Below are 21,605 nucleotides of genomic sequence, written 5' to 3'. Positions count from 1 at the left end.
GAATGTCTAGCCAGAGCTTGGCTTATTTATAGTCAGTTTTTTTTTAACTTAAATTATACTGTCGACCTTTGGCTCCAGGCTTTTATGTTTCTCTATTCTCTATACCATTTGTTACTTCTTACTCTGTGACTGTCTGTGTAGCTGGTTGGCTAGTGCCTGATGTCCTCTCTTCTTCTCCTTTTGTTGTTCTTTGATCTTCTCTTACCAGATTTCCACTCCTATTTATTCTCTCTGCCCACCAGCCCTACCTATCCTTTCTCCTGAATTGATATTGGCTCTTTATTCAGCTCTTTATTTGACTAATCAGGTATTTTAGACAGGCAAAGTAACACAGCTTCAAATAGTTAAACAAATGCAACATAAAAGAATGTAACATCTATTTGCATCATTAAAATGATCCATAGCATAAACAGATGTAAATATCTTCAACTAATATGTGTTGTATGAGGCTGCTTGTTTGTTCCCAGCTGCCCAGAACTGAAATAATCACACAAAAACTATATTATTTGAATCACTGCTTGGCATATTACCCCTAACTTCTTATTGGCTAACTCTTACATCTTAATTTAATCAATTTCTATTAATCCGTATATCGCCACATGGCTGTGGCTTAACAGCAAGGTTCCAGCTCCTCTGTTCCTGGTGGTGGCTACACGGTGTCTCTTGACTCCGCCTTCTTTCTCCCAGCATTCAGTTTAGTTTTCCCCTTCTAGTTCTACTCTTTTGCCCTATCACAGGCCAAGAGAGCCTCTTTATTCATTAACCAATAAAAGCAACACATATACTACCCACACCAAATATATGTGTTGGACTCAGATTTTCTTATTTTTATCTTTGTCAGTGTCTGAATTTGTATATCTGCTCTTCCGTTCCTGACAATATATCTCCCACTTGCTCCATGGTGTATGCATGTGTGGTGAATCCATGTCTGAGTGCAGGTAAGCACACATGTATGAAGGCCAGAGGAGGACACTGAGTGTTAGTTCCCTCTCCCATTCTCTGCTTTACTGCCTTGATACAGGCAGGACCTCTACCTGAGCTCACAGCTCACTCGCTGGGTCGATTGAGCTCTGCATTGGATTTGCACAGCATGTGCTCATACTCACCAAGTCATCTCCCCAACACCTTCATATTTCCAGATGATGGTTGGTTGCTATAAGTTGCTATAATATGAAATCACAGCTATTATTGTGAGTATGCTTGAATGGAATCTACTCTTCATAGAGCATATGAGAGCTGCCGAGACCAAAATTACTGTATTTTCTTTAAGAACAAACCTTCACCAGTGTTGTAAGTTTCTCATAACTTGTCAATTTCTGATGATGGAACGTGATTCCAAAGAAATTAGTAAAGTCAACCCTTTTTAATTATACAGATGAACAGGTTTCTCTGCAAAGTTTTCAGACTTGAATATATTGTGTTTAATCGTACCCACCCACCCTACTTAACCTTTTCTGCCTCTCCTCCCCATTGAACTAACAGTCCCCTACATATAAGAGAACACATGTGATAGGTGACATGATGATCTCTAGTTCCATCTTCTCTGTGCAAATGCCATGGCAGGTTTCCTTCTTCTCTATGGCCAAGTGTCCCGCTGTGAATGTTCCAGACTGTATCCATCCTTCCCTCGGGCAGCCAGGCTGACTCTGTGTCTGTAAAACTGTGGCAATTGCCTTGAGAAACAGGGCATGCATGTCGTCTCAGTCTAGTCTCAGTTTATTTCCTCAGGTGTATGCCAGGAGTAATCTAGCTTCGTTGTCTAGCGATTCGCATTTTAATTTTGGAGGAACTGCTCTAGTGAGCCCTACAGAGCTAACTGAAATCTCCACCGTGAGCATACAAGGCTTCTTTCCCCTGCATTCTTGCTAGAGTATTTTTCTTGTAAGACTTTCATCCTTTTGGATGGTTTGCTCTATAACCCATTTGTTCCTCAGTCCACAAAACCCAGGCCGAACATATCTGAGCATAGTGGTATTTAATGGCTCACACCACAGACCTGGAGGTGACTAGCCCCATTGCACAGACTTTATGAAATCTCACTGGCCCACAGCCACAACCACAAAAGCCATGGCTTGATAGAGGTGCAGTTTCTTTCGTGCTCTGCCTCTGGTGCTCCATACCTGCTTGGTGCTCCCTACCTTCTCAGTGCTCTGCTGTTTCTGGCGCTCCCTCCCTGCTGAGTGCGCTGCTGTCTCTGATGCCTCCCTGCTGATTGCTCTGCTGTCTTTGGTCTTGCAATTGAACTTCTGGGGGCGGGGGTACCAACTCCTCTCCAAGATCAGTAACAAAATCCTGCTGTTCACAAGCTGTGATAGAGCCTTCTCTTGTGTCTCACACTAGTAAACTATAACACTTCCAAACACCTAACTTCCTAAGAAGATCTCTCTGCTAGAATCGGCTTCTCCACTCCCCACCTTTCCCTCTGTCTGTCTCCCAGTTTCTCGGTCCCTTGCTCTCCCACCTCTGTTTCTGAGAAGAAAACCTTCAATGTTGCAATGCAAATACACAACAGTGCTTTCATCTCAGGGTGAAGAGTTCGACAAACTTCACTTAGCACATTTGCCATAATGAAAGCAACAAAAGAAAATGCTTTAGAATATCAGACAAAGAGGGCAAGAGCAGAGAATTTATTTTTGTACACTTTCAACGGGCAAAATGGATAAAAATAATGAGATTTAATATTATAACTGGGTACTTTCAATGCTCAAGATTTTTCTTATGAATTTAATTCATCTATTGATGGGGGAAGATTGATAGTATGCATTGTCAAATAATTCCATATACTTTGTCATTATTCAAGCAGCAATTCATCTAATAAGTATTAGACATTCCTGAAGCTGGGCATGCAACCCAAACCACAAACAAAGCTAGGCGTTGCGCTCATGAATTTTACTTTTCAGATCCTGAATACAATAGTCCTTGGCACGCCATTATATTTCATCAACACTTTCCAGAAAGACAGGACTAAATAAGGGCAAGATGCGGAGCAGGCCTGGAATTTCTCAACGTTGGCTGCACCTCTAAATCAAGGGTTTATGGCTGCCTTGCCATCGACTGCGCTGTCTTACACAAGTTACTTAGCATTTGTATTTCCCTGTCAATGAATGCGGCCACTAGGGTTTTATCTGTTAGAGTGGGATGTGTGTTCATTATTCAGCAATTACTGTGGTTGCTGTCATCCCCTGGTCACAACAAACGCACTTGCTCAACAGGATCACCTGTGCAACACTGAAAACCTTCTGCAGCCCTGGTTGCCCAGTAGACCAATCAGATCCCCAATTTTGAGCGTGGAACACAGTTCAGGGACACTCTACTTGGTGGTTCCAACGTGCACTCTGTATTCTAGACGTTTCCTATCCTATTCACCTGACTGCATTGGTAGAATCAGTCTGCATCTGCGAAATTCATATAACCGAGGTGCACGCTTCTGGGTCTTGTACTGTAACGTGAATACAAATCTTTCCCACTTATCAAAAATGGGGACCGTGACTGTGTCGTGCACAGCTGCGCGTGTGTGACCCTAAACTGTGTAAGGACTGCCACCGCAGCCTCAGCTGGGCCTGCCCGGAGGGAGAGAGGGACGAGCAGGAAGAGAAAGCATTGCCTGGGGCGCTGAGCCCGGGCGGTGGGGACAGCTCGGCCATTCCCGCTGGGATCAGCACTTGGGGCCACTTTCCCGCGTCCTCTGGACACCGCTCCTCTCCCACCCCGACCCGCGATCGCGGCCCGGGACTGCTGTTGGCGCCCGCTCCCGGTTCCTGCCTGCACCGCGGGCTCCAGCGCTCTCTGCTCTTGTCATGGAGCCCGGGCCGCGCAGCAGGCCCGCCGAGCCGGGGCTTTGCGTGAGCGGCTCGCCCGGAGCGGGCTCAGCGTTTCCAGCGTCCCTGCCATCTGGGGCCGGGGCCGAGCCTGGGAGTCGCCCTGGAACCGTGGCCGCCGTGCTGCCGGCCGGGGGCTGCGGGGAGAGGATGGGCGTCCGCACCCCGAAGCAGTTCTGCCGCGTGCTGGAGAGGCCGCTCATCAGCTACACCCTGCAGGCCCTGGAGAGGTAACTGGCGCTGGCCACCCGCTCCCCAGAGCCCATCCCAGCAGGCAGCGTGGGGCGAGCGCCCGGCTCGGCTCGGGGGCGAGCAGGGCGCAGGGACCCAGGGACTTTCGGTTCCTACGCTGGCCCGGGGGCCGCAGGGACAGCGGCTCGAGGAGAGCCTGGCGCGCACAGCCACCGCGCATGCGTGCGCCCGAGTGGCCCAGGCGCGCCTACGGTTTCCTGAGCAGGCACGGTTTTTTTCTCTGGGTGATTTTTTATTTTATTTATTTTTTTACCTGGGAGATGGACCTGGCCAAATACCGGGCAGTAGAGAGAAGAGCAGGGTTAATGCCAGCCTTTCAAGAGAGGGAGGGGATTGGAGGGTGAGGTTGAGGCCCTAGAAAAGAGAAGGACGTTATTAGTTCCAGAAGCAGTGAGCAGTGTCTGAAAGGCCCCAGGACGTGGCGAGGTGAGAAGAAGGGATGCGTTACTTGTGTGGTTCTGTGATGGGGCTAAGGCGAGACTGGGAGGGTAGGAGTCGACAGCGTTACAGAGGCCTCCAGTTCTGCTAGGTCTTTACTCCTGAAGTCAGATAGGAACCTAAGTGACGGTTACATTTCAAGATAGAGGGCTTCGATAGAAACCGCTGTCCTTGGCATTTTCTACTGAGGAGCAACTCCCTCTCCCGTCCCCAACACACTAAAGAAAGCCAAAGAGACAAAGCCACTGCTCATACGATTATTTTACTTTCTGATTATTGGTATTTAGCAAATGGAAGTGTAAGGAGCCGCAATCATCCTTGATTAATGTAATCAAGCCAGTGGTTATATCGGAAATTCAGTCAGACCTGGAAATGATTCCAGTTACCACCGCTGCCTGTGTCTTTTATTCCTCTTATAGTATGGAGGTTGCTTCATTCAGCCATCCTGCCAATACCACACACCTACAGGGTTCTAGTACCACATCCATACCGGCCATGGGATGGCTCACAGTGGACGTAGCATTCATGCTAGCAATGGAATGGTTTACAATGGATGGCTTGCAGTGCGCACTGCCAGAAGGATCTTTGACTGCCTGGTAGTTATATGGAGGGAGTAGTAGATTTTTTTTCATTTACCATCTCTTTACATGCAAAATACTTTGTATTAATTTGCTTTTTTGCATGTACCATGGTAGCCTGAGAGAGGTGAACACTAACAATTAAATCTTTTAATGTAAAATAATGTTTGCAAAATATTACAAAATATAATGTAAAATGCAAATAATATAAAATATTATGGAAAATATGGTGAAAGAACACTTGTTTTCCATTTTTCTTACTTGATAACAGCAGTCTGAAATCTGAATAGTCTTCTAGGGAAATTGAGATAAATTATAACAGGTTGTAACTCACGGAATTTCGATTAATTTTTCATTTGATTTACAAGGACATGAGATTGGGAATCTTAGTCCCTCATGTGACTATTGCTTTGTGACAAGAGTTTCTGTGAAGAAAATTTGTTTCAAGAAGCTGCATGACAAAAATATTATTTCAGGGCCGTGAAGCTCTGATAGGAGGCTCAGCTCGGTTCATTAACACACGTATCCCGATTTTACTTTTTAGAAAAATGTTCTTCCTGGATCTGAGCTTGAAATGGTTTTGTCCCTCACAGTCAGGGGCCCACAGAAGGGACAGTAGAGCAGTTCCCACAATGGAGCAGCTCCATTGCATTGGGGCTGGTTGAAATTGTGCAGAGGGAAGCAGTAGACTGCTGTATGGAGAGCGGCCCTTTGTTTGTCCCTGCCACCCGGCTAGCTTACACCCGAAATAACCACACAGAAACTGTATTCATTAAAACACTGCTTGGCCCATTAGCTCTAACATCTTATTGGTTAATTCTTACATCTTAATTTAAGCCGTTTCTATTAATCTGTGTATTGCCTCGTGACTGTGGCTTACCAGCAAGATTCTAATCAGCATCCATCTCAGACAGAAGATCCATGGTGTCTCTCTGGCTCTGCTTTCTTCCTCCCAGAATTCAGTTCTGTCTTCTCTACCTACCTAAGTTCTGTCCTATCAGGCCCAAAGCAGTTTATTCATTAACCAATGAAAGCAACACATAGACAGAAAAACCTCCTACACCATTTTCCCTTTTCTGTTTAAACAAAAAAGGAAGGCTTTAACTTTAACATAGTAAAATTACATGTAACAAAACAGGTATCAAATAAGAATTACAGTTATAATACTTATATTTACTTTATCTTTTATCATAACTAAGGAGAACTATAACTTTTTATCTATTTTTAACTCCATTAAAGACTCTAGAAGGATATAATATCACCTAAGTAAACAGAAAGTACATTGTAAGCAACTTTTAAAACTCCAAAATTGACAGAGACATCTTGCTACCTGGATAGTCACCCAAAGTTTTTTGTACTGTTGGGGCATCCATCTTTAGCCTTATTGGCCCATAGTATCCAGCAGACTTTTTTATGAAGAAGGAAATTTTAAAGACAGTTCTGCCTATATTGGCAGTTTGTCAGTCACTTTATTTTGTGTACTGCAGAATGTCTCACAGACTCTTTTATGAAGCAGGAACCCTGAAGGATCGTCTTACCTTTAGGCAAGTTTAGCAGTCTTTTTTTTTTTTTTTTTGTGGATCTTGTATGTCCAGTTTAGCAGTCCAGACAAGAGCAGTTTTTTTTCCCAAATGGCTAGCAAACTCCATAAGGACCCTCTTGAGAACCTCCTACACCAGAAGACAGCATAGTGTGGCATCTGAGGAGAAGACTGTGCTGCTGCTCATTCTGGGAAAGGAGAGGCAGGTGATGCTCGCCTTATGGATGCTTTGTCTGAGGGGTTACAGGGTGGAGTTGACAGTTTAATGAACTTTAGCTCAGGGCTGGGGCCGGTTTCTTTTACTCCACTGTGTGACAGCTTTATCAATACCTGTTTAATCTTGGCAGGGGCTGAAGTCAGCTGGGAAAAACCTGCAGCTGGCTGGGTCACAGAGGGGTCAAGGTTTGTTTTTATTATTGTTAAGATATGAAATGTGGGGTTGGTGACTAGGGTGGCCATAGAAATAAAACTTCTTACCAGTAATCTGATTTCTTTTTAGAGATTTTTGAAGTGTTGGTTAGTATGGAATACAAGATTTTGACTACACAGGAACAGACAAGTGAATCTAAGCCATGCTTTTCTTGATGTGTGGGGCTGGGCAGCCCCGTCAGGTCTGCTTTGACCTCACTTGCCCTGAAGCTTTTGTAGTTTCTTCAGCCCTCTTAGGTGGAAGTCCCTGCTTAAGAGAACCTGTTCCTTGATGTGGTTCATGCTTATCAAAATGTCGTGATTTGGCCGTGGATCTCAACCACACACACAGTTGTCCTGGTCTATAATATTGCTTTAATCCATTGCAAATTCTGCTGAGCAGAACAGATGAGAATTCCACGAGTGTTTCTCTAAATGAGCAATATTGGTCATTCAAGTTAAACCGAGATCATAAGAACGGGAGAGACAGGATGTGAGAAATGTTTAGGAGGTGGCATTGATCCCAGTGATTAGTGATTCAGAAGGAGAAAGGTGCTTACAATAATTTTAGTTGAATGCTAAAGTAGAGCAATTTGGTTTACTAAGGTCATTTCCAAGTGAAGGAAAGTAGTAAAACTGTTGTATTTGTATTCAATTAGGGCTCTGCATTGTCTTGCCTTGGAGACTTTTCTTTTTTAATGATTATTACTGAACTCTACATTTTTCTCTGCTCCTCTCCCTGCCTCTACCCTCCCCTTCAACCCTCTCCTAAGGTCCCCATGCTCTCAATTTACTCAGGAGATCTTGTCTTTTTCTACTTCCCATGTGTGTCTGTCTCAGTGTCCTTATTCTTGTCTAGGTTCTCTGGGATTGTGATTTGTAGGTGGGTTTTCTTTACTTTATGTTTAAAAACCACTTATAAGTGAGTACATATGATAATTGTCTTTCTGGGTCTGGGTTACCTCACTCAAAATGATGTTTTCTAGCTTCATCCATTTGCCTGAAAATTTCAAGATGTCGTTTTTTTCTGCTGTGTAGTACTCCATTGTGTAAATGTACCACATTTTCCTTATCTGTTCTTTGGTCGAGGGGCATTTAGGTCGTTTCCAGGTTCTGGCTTCACAAACAATACTGCTATGAACATAGTTGAACATATGTCCTTGTGGCACAGTTGAGTATCCTTTAGATATATACCCAAAAGTGGTATTACTAGGTCTTGGGGAAGGCTGTTTCCTAATTTTCTGAGAAATTTCCACACTGGCATCCAAAGGGGCTGTACGAGCTTGCACTCCCACCAGCAACGCAGGAGTGGTCCCTTTACCCCACAAACTTTCTAGCATAAGTTGTCATCAGTGTTTCTGATCTTCACTATTCTTATAGATGTAAGATGGAATCTCAGAGTTATTTTGATTTGCATTACTCTGCTGACTAAGGATGTTGAGCATTTCCTTAAGTGTCTTTTAAGTGTCTTTCATCCATTTTAGATTCCTCTGTTGAGAGTTCTCTGTTTAGGTCTGTACTCCATGGTTTTTTTTTTTTTTATTGGATTATTTGTTCTTCTGATGACCAATTTCTTGAGTTCTTTGTATATTTTGGAGATCAGCTGTCTGTCTGATGTGGGGTTGGTGAAGATCTTTTCTTATTCTGTAGGCTACTGTTTTGTCTTGTTGACTGTGTCCTTTGCTTTACCAAAGCTTCTCAGTTTCTGGAGGTCCCATTTATTAATTGTTTCTCTCAGTGTCTGTGCTACTGGGGTTATATTTAGGAAGTGTTCTCCTGTGCCAATGTGTTCAAGTGCACTTCCCACTTTCTCTTCTATGAAGTTCAGTGTGGCTGGCTTTATGTTGAGGTCTTTGATTCTTTTGGACTTGAGTTTTGTGCATGGTGATAGATATGGGTCTATTTTCATTTTTCTCATGTTGATAACCACGTATGTCTCCATCATTTGTTAAATATGCTTTCTTTTTTCCATTTGATATTTTTTGCTTCTTTGTCAAAAATCAGGTGTTCGAAAGTGTGTGGGTTAACATCCGTGTCTTCAATTCAGCTTCATTGGTCCTCCTGTCGTTCTTATGCCAATACCAGGATGTTTTCAGTATTGTAGCTCTGTAGTAAAATTTGAAGTCAGGGATTGTGATGCCTCCAGAAGATCTTTTATTGTACAGGATTGTTTTGGATATTCTGGATTTTTTGCTTTTCCATATGAAGTTGAATACTGTTATTTAGAGATCTGTGAAGAATTTTGCTGGGATTTTGACGGCCATCGCACTGAATCTGTAGATTGCTTTTGGTAAGATTGGCATTTTTACTATGTTAATTCTACCTACCCAAGAGCATGGGAGATCTTTCCATTTTCTTTGTGTCTTTTTCAATTTCTTTGTTTAAGATTCAGAGTTCTTGTCATACAAGTCTTCCACTTGTTTGGTTACAGTTATTCTGAGATATTTTGTGGCTATTGTGAAGGGTGGTGTTTCTCTGATTTCTTTCTCAGCCCATCTGTGTACAGGAGGGCTACTGATTTTTTTTTTTAGTTAATCCTGTATCCTGCTACATCACTGAAAGTGTTTATGAGTTGTAGAAGTTCCTTGGTAGAATCTTTAGGGTTGCTTATGTAAACTATTATATCATCAGCAAATAGTGAGAGTTTGACTTCTTATTTTCTGATTTGTAGCCCCTTGATCTCTTTTTGTTGTCTTGTTGCTCTAGTTAGAAACTCAGGAACTATATCGAATAGATATGGAGTGAGTGGACAACATTGTGTTGTTCCTGATTTCAGTGGGATCACTGTGAGTTTCTCTCCATTTAGTTTGATGTTGGCTGTTGGCTTGCTGTATATTGCCTTTATTATGCTTAGGTATGTTCCTTGTATCCCTGCTGTCTCCAAGACCTTTATCATGAAGGGATGTTGTATTTTGTTTTTCAGCATCTAATGAGATGCTCATGTAGTTTTTATTTTTTCAGTTTGTTTATATGGTGGAGACTCCTTCAAAGCCTGGCCAAGACCAGTGGTTCCAAGGCTCACAGAGCTAGAGGACTTTCTGTTGCTAAGGGATTAGCAGCCAGTCTGCCTCAATAACTCAGTATTTTATCCCAAATCTTCAATATGGGCATGGGGAAGTGGGAATCTGTAAACAGTGGCTACAGTGCAATCCAGAGTTGTTTCCATCAAGGCGAGCATGTTGGAGAACAGCAGCTACCATTGTCCCTTTAAGGCCCGATTTCTGCAGCTTGGATGATGTTTTAGAGGTAGGTGTTAAAGGAGCTTGATTTCCCCTGAGTTTTGAAATAAGAATTTGTGTACCTATTCTGTTTTCAACTGGTTTTATTAAACCATCTGAGCAGAGTATGATTGTAACATTTGTTATTCCAGGAGAAAATAACTTCTGAGATATTATATTTCCTCCTCAAAATGTCTGTAGGTGTTATGGAGCCCGGGGCTAGGTTTATATCTGTTATGGAATGTGCTAGGAAGGAAATAATCATTTGGATTTGATAGAATCAGGCTGCCGGGGTTTGGTGTGGACTTGTTTTCAGCTCAGAGGTAGACCAGATGCTTCTATTCATTAAGTATTTACTCAGCATGCACTGTGTGAGGTAATTAAGGTCTTTTACAGTCTCCTGATTTTACCTTATTAAAAGTGTTTTACAGAATTAAAAATTAATTCTATGTCTTGAAAAGAATGTGAATATATCCTTTGAAATACAAACAGTACTTACAAAAGCTTGCCAGGTTCTGGATTTATCCTGGCTTGTTGAACAAAATATCATAGTAAGCTTACTACCTTTTGAGTGGTTTTGAGTAATGTTTTCTAAATTATCACTTTTTTCAGGGACTTTTCTTTATTTCATGCTATACATTAATTCTTATTTCTATTTTACCTAATCAACAATACCATGTTTAACTTAATAGGAAGGTCCCATGAAATGCACACTTTGAAAAACATTGGTGTAGAACATTTTAAAGCTGGGCATAAAGGTTATTGGTGTAAGCTCCAAAGTCAGGTTGGGTTAGCCCAGTCCCTTCATTTTCTCCTGGTGTGGTTATAGGCAGGTCACTGTCTTTGTGTCTTCAAGAGTAAAATAGAGACTGTAGCATTTTTTCCCCAAAGAGCTGAGTATTGAGATAGTGTATGTAAAATTCTTATCACAGTCCACAGATGCTAACAAAGATTACACATTTTTAGCTGTTTCTATAACTAATATTATTGAAAGTAAAATGCGTGCTAAGTTCTGGGATGCAGTCTCTCGGAGAACTGGCAGCCTAGTGAGGAAGACAGAACATTACCAACCGCAGCATCATGTTCTCAGTAATCTTCGTGGATGAGTCTTTCAGAAGTGGAAGGTAAGGAGGTTGTACCTAGCTTCGTAGTCAAAGGAGGTTTCCTGGACTGGACTGTGTTTAGAGCTGTAGAGCAAGGGGGCTCAGGTTTGGCTTAGTAGGATGGGAGAGAGCGAGGAAAGCTGTTGGGAGAAACAGGAGCAACACAGAGGCGTGCCTGTAGGAGGGTGTGTTCCCTCTGAACTGGTTTTCCTTCACTGTGAGAGGATCATCTTAAGAGAAGGAAAGCTTACATTTGCAGGGGATGCATCCTGTTACAGTGGGGAAGGTAGTGAAAATGAGTCAGCAGGGTTAACCTGGAAGCAGAGAATGTAGCCTGGATGCTGGCTTGGTTTTAACCTTCAAAGGTGTGGTGATCTGCTAATACTAGCCATGCCTCTTTCCCTAAAGGTCCCATGCTATCTTGAAATAGCACTATCAGCTGGGTGCCAAATTTTCAAATATGTAAGCCAGTGGGGGCACTTTGGACCCTTACCCATTACTTTCTCTTCAGGAAGTAGCTAGACAGAAAGTAAAAGGGTTACGGCAGAGGGGAGACCTGTGTGTTCTGGGACTGGAAGGAGGCAGTAAGGTCTACAAAGGCCTGGACAAGAGCCAGTATCATGGCCCACAGGTTTGAATGTGAGAGGGATCATCCAGAAGTAGCAAGAATAGATTGTGTTGGAATAAGATGAGGAAACATTAAAAATCGCATTAAGTACTGGACATAGGAGATTAGATGAAAGAATAATGGATCACAGCTGTGGGAGCTGAGCCCTGAGCCAGACCCTTTCAGAATTCCACAGTGAGGAGAGACTGAAGAGTGATAACTTGCCAGTTGCTGTAGTCTTTGTGAAGAGAATGATTTCCACACTCCTACGATAGGGTAAGTTCTAGAGTTGTGAAGAATGAGATTGGTGTGGGGGATGGGCTAAACAAACCAAGGAACAGTTTGCAGGTGATCTCATTGTGGAGTCCTTATTCCTTGTAAGGACTGCAGATCGCTCTTGGGGATTCCGTCAGGTGATCTCATTGTGGAGTCCTTGTCCCTTGTAAGGACTGCAGATCGCTCTTGGGGACTCCGTGCTACTGCATCATCTTCATCACTGCAGTCATTTTGAGATGTCTGACAAAATATGGAAGTAATAGAGTAGCTTTTACTTAAGATCTAAGTGAAAAATCAAGGAAACCAGCCCATGAGTGTTGGAAGATATTACAGTATGGGTAGTTTATGTGTTCAATAAACACTTTGATAAGAGTTTTTTTTTTTTTAAAGCAAGACTGATATGTGTTGCTGTGGGACCTATACCCCAGAAGACGAATTAAATAAAACAAAACAAATAAAAACCACACAAAACAAAACACGAAACAAAACAAAAGAAAAAAACAAATCTCCCAAAACAACAAAGTCATATTGTATTGTCAATGAAAAAAGTGGTATTTTTCTGTCTTTATTAATTTTGAATGAAATAGAAATATAGAGGTATACTATATTTCTATACTATGAAAGATAGTAAAGTCATTATATGAATCTGTTACATAAATATAGAAGTATATCATATTAATTATCATATAAATGTCTTCTGAATAATGCCTCTGTTGGAGACGGAGTACCAGTATTACACGACTATCATACAAGTTAAAAAAGAGAAGTGTAAAATGCATGTTAAGTGCTTTTCCTGTTATCTGTGATTTGATATTTGGTACATTTTCAGGACTTAAGTATTCTAGCATGAATGAATAGAATTTCATTGGCTTATAGCTCTAATTTCTCTTAGTTTAAATGGCTTTTTTGTTGTTGGCATATATATAAAATATTAGAAAATTTAAGTGATTCTGTGGGTCAGAGGCCTTTGTCCCGGTTTGGGGCATTGGGACATACAGGTCCCCAGTGTCATTTGCTGACTACCACTAGTATCCATAAGCTTGTGAAGCTTGCTGATTCCAGAGTCAGAGCCAGGCAGTGTGGACTGTGATTAGTCTGGGTGTGGGTGGTGTGAGGTCCAATTTTTTAGTTTTCATAGTTGAGTGGTTGGTTGCAGCTCATGGAGCATCTTGAGATAGTCAGCCAACAGTTCTCGGTAGTATTGAGTTCTTCCACTGTGGGAGAAAATAATAAGGAAAATATACATTTTAAAGCATATTCTTTTGTGTGTTTTCTCAGACAATTTACAGATACACTATTTGTTCAAATTTAATTGAAGTGAAAAATAATCTAATGTAACTCTTATGTAGTATAGCATACTTTATGTACCATGCCATGTAAGATACATAGTGTGAAAAAAATCACATCTATTGATAGTGTGAAATGCTTGGTGACTCCTAGACCTAACCAAAATGTATGACAACTGAACTTTTGGGTATAATCTCCCTATGTGGACTGATACTATTTATACTAGAGTTCAGTTTTCTTTTATGAACCTTAGAGTCCAGTTATATTAAATGCACACATGCTTTCCTTGTAGAGTATGCTGGATAAAGGACATTGTTGTGGCTGTGACAGTGGAGAACATGGAAGCAATGAGGAGCATCATCCAGAGGTATGGGCATAAGCGCATCTCCCTAGCCGAGGCTGGAGCCACACGCCACAGGTCAATTTTTAATGGCCTGAAAGCCCTGGCAGAAGACCAGCCAGACGTTGTGATCATCCACGATGCCGTGAGACCTTTTGTCGAGGAAGACATTCTCCTGAGAGTTGTCACAGCAGCTAAGGAACATGGGGTGAGTAACACTGAGGATGGATGAGGGGCCAACATGGAGCCATGGTTACTTTGCCACATTTTGGTAGAGCTGTGTTTAACAGTCCCTACGTGGTACAGTGGCCTGAAGACATTACTTTAAGACTGTCATCTCACTGTATGCTGTGATTCTTGATCTGTTTTTATTATCTTCTTTATGATGTTGTGATATGAGCAATTTGGAGGATTCACTAATGATGCCATTAAAATAGATGCCTGTTACACTCATTTAGTCTTTCCTTGTCCCCTCATAGTTAGCTTTTCTCTTTCTCTTCATGCTATATGTACCAACATGTATATTTGTTTACGTGTATACATACACCACTGGCTAGATGCCACATATGAGAGAATCTGAGGTTTATTTCTTCCTGACATTGGAGGTAATGGGCATGAATTGTGAAAAAGGACATAAAGCTCATTATTTTTCTAGCTATAATTCTGTTCTGAATTCTTTGTTTTTTATGGTGAATGAGTATATAAAACATATTCAATACTAAAAATGTCAAATTCAATATGCAGTTTCACAGTTTCTTTTTCATTGCCAATTCTAGCTGTATATAATTTAATTTGTATAGATTTTAGGGCTGGTTAATTTTGGTGTGTGATGGTTTTATTTATTTGAAAGTTTTGTTTTGATAGAGGTTTCTGTTACGCCTGGCCCTGCAGCTGTTCAGTACCAAAGAAACACACAGAGGTCTACATTAATTATAAACTGGTTGACCTGTTAGCCCAGGCTTCTTATTAACCCTTACATCTTAATTAACCCATAATTTTTGTCTGTGTTAGCCATGTGTCTTGGTACCTTTTATCAGTGAGGCATTGTCATCTTTCTTCCTCTGTGTCTGGGTGACGACTACAGACTGAGCCTTTCCTCTTCCCAGAATTCTCCTGTTCTAGTGGCCCGCACCTATACTTCCTGCCTGGCTACTGGCCAATCAGTGTTTTGTTAAACCAATACAAGTGACAAAGATTTATACAATACAAGACCACTGTCCACAGCACTTACCCCTCCTTTTTTTCAAAACAAATCTTTGAATTTAATTTCCTTTGTTTAGCTTTTTTCCTGACCATTATCCATAACAACCTATAACCAACACTTTAAACAAAGAAAACATCTATAATCCATTTTTTGGGAATATGGATGTAGTTTTCTAGGCTACTTCCTGCTGATTGGGGATGCTGATTATCTTATGGGGACCTAAAGAAAATTTAGGATTATGGTCAAGTCCTGACTGGAATATTCTGTGATGCATGATCATTTTAGCCAGCAGTCTTGAGGCTGTTCTGGATGTAGAACTCAAAGGAAACTCTAACAGAGGCCCTCTGAAATGTTGGATCATCTGGGCCATCTGTTCCTATTGGAGATTTTTCAGGGGGTCTTCCTTGATGAAACCTGCTTTTTCTTAACTCAGAATAAACCCACAGCCTCTCATTTCCTGTGGAAACAAAAGTAAAACCTTTTCTCCAATGTAACATGTCTTTTGATTTAAATTTTGAAGTCAAGGCATTTTCAAAATATATATGTTAGATTAATCCAGTAATGTTTATAATCAAATGTCTTTTAGCAGCTGTTGCTCATTGCTCAGCTGCCAAACAATTCAAAGACAACACAATAACATACAGTGTCCAGATTCTCTGTGTATTTTCCATCTTTATGTGGCTTTATTTTAAATTATAATTCTTTTATTTTTGCTTTTAACTTTTGGTTTTTTGAGACAGTGCTTCTCTGTGTATCTTTGGCTGTCCTGGAACGCACTCTGTAGACCAGGCTGCCCTTGATCTCATAGAGATCAGCCTGCCTCTGACTCCCAAGTGCTGGCATTAAAGGTATGTGCCACCATAGCCAACTGCTTGCTTGCTTTCTTTCTTTTGAAGACTATATCTTTTTTCTTTTCTCTCCCAAGCCTACATATATTTTTAAACACACTGAAAATTGTTTAGATTTTTTTTATTTTTGTCTGAATCTATCTTTATATCTCTCCTTTTCTGACCACATGAGTCTAATTTGCTAAGTGATATGGCTAGGATTAAAGTTGTGACTTTGATGACTGGATCTACCCCATTTCTTAGCTTTCTGAGAGTCTAGCTTCATGGTGGAGATACTGGCAGGAAATGTTTATTGCCACAACTCTATGGATTTTCAAGGTCCCTGCCACCACCAAGAAGCATGCTGTCAGAGCTCTTCATAAACCCACTTAAGTGTTTGGTGGTGGGGCCTCTTAAAAGAGCTGCAAGGTTTTTTAAGTTAAAGCTGGGTCAGGAAGCCCCTCTTAAATGAGACATGCTTGCCTCTAGCAAATAGAGCCCACCTGAGAAAATGCTGCTAAGAAGAAGTCATGCTTAACTCTGTTATTTTGTGTCTAGAATGACTTCCTAAGCTTTCTCAGGTTTTATGTGGATGTAGTTGTCCATGTTGGCATCATTTGTTGACAGAGGTTTCTGTTGCACCTGGTTCCACAGCCATTCAGTCCCAAAGAAACAAATACACAGAGGTCTAGATTAATTAGAAACTGGTTGGTCTAGTAGTTCATGCTTTCTTATTAACTAACTCTTACATCTTACATTAACCCATAATTCTTGTCTGTGTTAGCCATGTGGTTTGGTACCTTTTATCAGTGAGGCATTCTCATCTTGCTTTCTCTGTGTCTGGGTGACAACTGCAGACTGAGCCTTTCCTCTTCCCAGAATTCTCCTGTTCTGGTGGCCCCACCTATACTTCCTGCCTGACTACTGACCTATCAGCATTTTATTAAACCAGTGCAAGTGACAAATCAATCAAGGTACATGACTATTGTCCCACAGCAGTTTTTTTTATTTAATAAAGTTTCTAAATATATATCCATAAATGGAACTTTAATGAGATAAATTCATAAGCAATTGTATTTCCAAAATGCATAGAAATCTAGCCAAAGTCTAGATATACACAATTAACAAAACCTAGGCCATAAAACTTGATTTTGTACCTTGAATCTTTCAGAAATGGCTTATTTTCTAGAGTCAATAGCCACACATGACTTTTGGATTGCGTACAGGAAGGTATTTAAAGATAACGAGATTGTTTTCCTTGCTGTATCACCTAGATAAACACAGGTTGGGGCACTGCCTATTGCTATGTGTAGAGAACTTTTTTCTGTTCTTACCAGGTAAATGTCTGTAAATATGGGCACAGATCCCAAACTTAAGTTTCCATTCTAGATTTGAGACAGAGAGAAAACATTGTGTGACACCGTTCCTGGGGAGACTCACTCCGGATAGGGAACCAATGACAGCTTAAAGTAAAGGTACTTCCTACGACCGACTTGATGAGCCAAGGAGACTCACCCTGGATAGGGAACCAACGACAGGTTAAAGTAAAGGTACTTCCTACGTCCGACTTGATGAGCCAAGGAGTTTAATTGGTGTTATTTATAAGAATGTGGTTGGGTAGACTCACTGGTGTAGAATGTCTTAGACGGCTGCATCACCGAAAGCCTGCTGCAGCATGGGTGGTACTCAAACTAGCTGGAAACACTGCACAGCTTGCAGCAGCTAGCAGGTTGGAGAGAGGGTCTTTTTCTAGGTCTCTGATTTGGTCTCAGTCTCTTCTGGGCAATTCAGCTGGTTTCTTCTTCCAGGCTTTTGGCTAAACTCTTTCTTCAACAAACGTAGCTTGGCTGAGCTGCCTTTCATAGGCAGTTCCACTTGTCTGAGAGTCTTCAAGGTAGCTGACTGTTCTGTCTCTTCCGGGTGCTGCCCAATTCTTATTGCTTTTATAACTTTGGGGAGGGAGAAGCCTAGAGTTGCTGTTCAGTTCCAGAGACTTCCTGAGGCCTCTAAGTTGTTTACGTAGTGAGCTTAATGGAAGCAGGAGGTTTGCCTCTGAGGAAGCTGCTACAAAACATACAGAGATGTTTGTTGTATTTGATTGCATTGATGCTCATGACCATTAATAGAGTTAGCCTTGAATCAGGGGCTGGAGTCAGTTACTATTCAATTGGAATTAGCCATAGAAAAGCACGATAGAGAGGCTCAGGAAAGAGTGGGAGGGCCTTAGAAAGATTCGTGGCCTTTTCGATCTCGGAAATGTGGAGAGAGAGGTTCACTGGTCATTCCTCCACTTCTTTCTTGATAAGGGTTTTATCCCAATATCTGACTCCCAGGTTTTTATTAATAACAGAACAATTTATGAAAATGGTTCAGAGATAATACAGCTTAATAGATCTCAGTTTTGTTTTGGTATTGGGAATTCTCTTGGTAGTGTCTTCAGTGACAAAAGATATTTATCTTGTTCTAATTAATATGTTGAGAGTGTCATTGCTTCACAGTGATTAATAAATTATCAAAATGTATGGAAGCAACTTTTTGTTAAACATGTCAAGGAGAATCTTGAAAAGAAGCTCTCTGTAAAAATGGATTGAGTGATTAGGACCGCTGTGATGTGGAATGGTTGGAGACCTCATCTCTAGCTAGCTTTTGCTCCCTGAGTACCCATTCCTTACTCACCTCTGTGCTGGAAGTAATAGCCCGTGACTCACAGATAAAAAGAGTTTGGCATCTGTTAACTTAGCAGAACGCGAACTTCCCCCAACCCCAAAGCTAAGATGTCATCAGAGAGTGTGCAAAAGGCCGATAGCATTCTCCCCATCTTGTTGTAACCACCTCTGTGATGTTTCCATCAATGCGTTCAAAAGTGTCTGGATTTATTCAGTCTCTGTTTTGTGACTATAAAACTTCATGAGACTGCTTCCACAGTGGAACGTGAAATGTAGAGTAACCTAAATTGGTGTTCACAGGCTATGTTCACTTGAGTTTGGCTCCAGAAGAAATTCTCTCTTATTCCTATTGAGGTAAGAGCTGTGTTACTTTTCATTGACATTTGTGGCGGTTCTTATTAAACTGTCATTTTCTTAAATTGTGAATCAACCTATTTTTAAAATTCAATAATTTATGTATCTTAAAATCAACAACTTGTATTTTTAATGAAATCTGGACCTTCCTAATTACATTTGAAAGCATGATTCAAAACCAAAACTTTATGGCATTTATGTTGAAAAAGGACATAAGAAGTATAGTTTCATTTGGAGACATTGTGTTGGTTTTTATGGATAGGAAAGGATGATTTTCATGAATGGTAAAGTTCATGAGTCTTACCTGGATCTGAGTACTAAGGAATTTGGAGACATTGTGTTGGTTTTTATGGATAGGAAAGGATGATTTTCATGAATGGTAAAGTTCATGAGTTTTACATGGATCTGAGTACTAAGGACTTTCCCCAGTTCATTAATGATTAACTAGGTGTTATAGTTGGTTTAAATTTAAATTCAGAGAAACACAAACTTCTATTCAATAAAAATCAATTCTTACATAAACTAAAAGACAGGAAAAACTAGGATCTTCATGGAGGAGTCACTTAGACCCCACTAGACAGAATATATTTACGTATTTATAGGCGAAGTTTATTGAGCATTGCTCTGGTTATCTGCAAGCTTTAGAATGATGACGAGCTTAAAGGCTTCATTGAGATAAGGTGGGTGGGTCCACTCTCAGGAACAGGTTTTCCGCTGATACACTACTGCCAAAGTTTCCATAAGAGCGGCCTCTAACACTGCCCCAGGAACCCCAGGAACATGCAAACAATACTTCCTGCCAGCTTAGATGTGGAATCTAGAAAACGCAAATGTGGTGGAGACAAAAGTAGTTGTATTTATTCAAAGGGGGTAAATATTGCCATTGTTAGGCTTGACCTGAGTCATGCCCACCCACTGCCTATATTCCAGTTTCATTTAAAAACTGTTGATGGAGATGGGGTACACCAACAACTAGGAATAAGTGTGGCTGCATACAGATGCTTGGGAGTGTCCCCAGCATGCCGTTTCTCTTTGTGTGGCCACATTCTCAAGTTCCACATGGAGGAAAGATGGCTTCTATAGGGCCAGTGGCAAGATTCTTACTTTCTTACTATTAATGTTAATTTGAGTATAAAATACTAAGTGATTTTTTTTCATTTTTTTAAAAATAGATTTTGTCATTTTTTCCTGTTTTCCTTTTCCTCTCTTTTTGATAAGTCTGTAAAATAAATTTAGATGGAGAGATGGTTTAGTGGGTCGCCTTATCCAGCCTTGATATGAGGATTTGTGCCCAGCCTTATTGTAACTTGTTAGGACCTGCTCTGCAGATATTCTGGGAGGGCTGCTCCTTTGTGAGGGAATTGGAGGAGGAGTTGATTTGGGAAAGAGAGGAGGTGGGAGGAAGGACTGGGAAGGGAGGAGGGAGTGAGAAACTGTGGTTGGAATGTAATGTGAGAGAGAAGAATAAAAGTTAAAAGACAAAACAAAAAAAAGCATGTATTTGTTACTCTTGCAGAAATAAAGCTCATACCACATTCATGTCTTGTGGCTAACAACACCTGTAACGCAGGCTTCAGGAGATCCACTATCCTCTTCTGGTCTGATAGGTGGCTGTACTCATGTCCACAAACCCACACAGATACATCATTAAAAAAAAAAGACGCTAACAAGTACACTGTTGATAGTCCCTTGAAGTACAAAGCATTTAAAGAGATGTTTATAGATTCCTCATGCTTGTTCAGTTATAGGAAATGCCTGGATGAGCTGCTTTCCTCCCTTACTTGGGTTTATTGTCCTTTATGAAATTGCATTCATATCTTTATTCTAGAAAATTCCAAAACATTGTCTGGTTATTCTCTGTCACATTTCTTCTCTGCCTATATTTTCCTTTTCCTGATGCATATGCATGCTAGGTCCTTTTATCCCATCTTCATGTCTAGCTTTTTTCCTGTTTCCATGCTTTCTGGGTGCCAAGTCCTAGGTGATCTGTTTTCTATTTCATTCACTTTTTAGCTGTGTCTAATCTCCTGGTTAGGAATCCATTTAATATTTTTCAGTTCTTTAGAGTTCTTTCTAGTCCGTTTTCAAATGTGATTAGTCCTCTTTCTGGTTTTGATTTTACTTTTTGCTCTTTAATATCTAAACCATTTATACATTGCAGCTAATTGTGCTTCTTGGGAGCTCTCCAACTTTTCTTTCTGCTCACTTTTGCTCGTGATTTGTTTCCTCCACTGCCTTATAGTTTGAGCTGCAACAGATGTCGAGGAACAAGTCCTGATCTTGTTTGGCAGGACTTTATCAGGGAGAATCCCATGGACGTGGGAGAGGGTGCGTTTCTGAAGCATGGATTTATGTTCTTTCTGCCAGCAGATCCAAGCACATTACCAACTTCAAGCAGTGTTGCATTGTTTCTTGGCTTGTGGTTTTGTAGATGCTGGGTAGCATTAAATCAAACTCTTCCTCCACATATGCCAAGCTGATTATGAGGACTTTTTAGAAGCAGCTGCCCCTGCTGTATAGGTCTAAAGCCAAGACAGTCTTGCTTGCGGCCTTCCTTTACTTGGGTGTTCTACCTTTTAAATAAGGGCTGTGTCCTTTGTTAGCTTTGTGTCAGCCCTGTCCTAACCAAGTGGCACAGGCGCAGGATGTTATCATTCTTTGTTGTCTATTAAATTTAAATGTCCCCATT

At 41.0% G+C, this 21,605-nt stretch overlaps 1 protein-coding gene across 2 annotated transcripts in view; it reads left to right on the top strand.

Moving 5' to 3' along the window:
• The first annotated feature begins 3,419 nt into the window (after positions 1-3,419).
• Positions 3,420-21,605, top strand: part of Crppa (CDP-L-ribitol pyrophosphorylase A) — a 250,550-nt gene continuing 232,364 nt past the window's right edge. Inside the window, exons 1-2 of one of the 2 annotated variants that reach the window (XM_057782626.1) lie at positions 3,420-4,048; positions 13,818-14,073. In XM_057782626.1, the coding sequence (XP_057638609.1) occupies positions 3,798-4,048; positions 13,818-14,073 (507 nt within the window). In that variant the 5' untranslated portion in view covers positions 3,420-3,797. Of the gene's footprint in view, positions 4,049-10,152; positions 10,281-13,817; positions 14,074-21,605 lie in introns of those variants that run through there. The other variant, XM_057782627.1, reaches the window with a different exon arrangement.

Source organism: Chionomys nivalis, chromosome 10 (assembly GCF_950005125.1).
Source record: "Chionomys nivalis chromosome 10, mChiNiv1.1, whole genome shotgun sequence".
Taxonomy (NCBI): domain Eukaryota; kingdom Metazoa; phylum Chordata; class Mammalia; order Rodentia; family Cricetidae; genus Chionomys; species Chionomys nivalis.
This window is presented reverse-complemented; position numbering and strand designations above follow the sequence as displayed.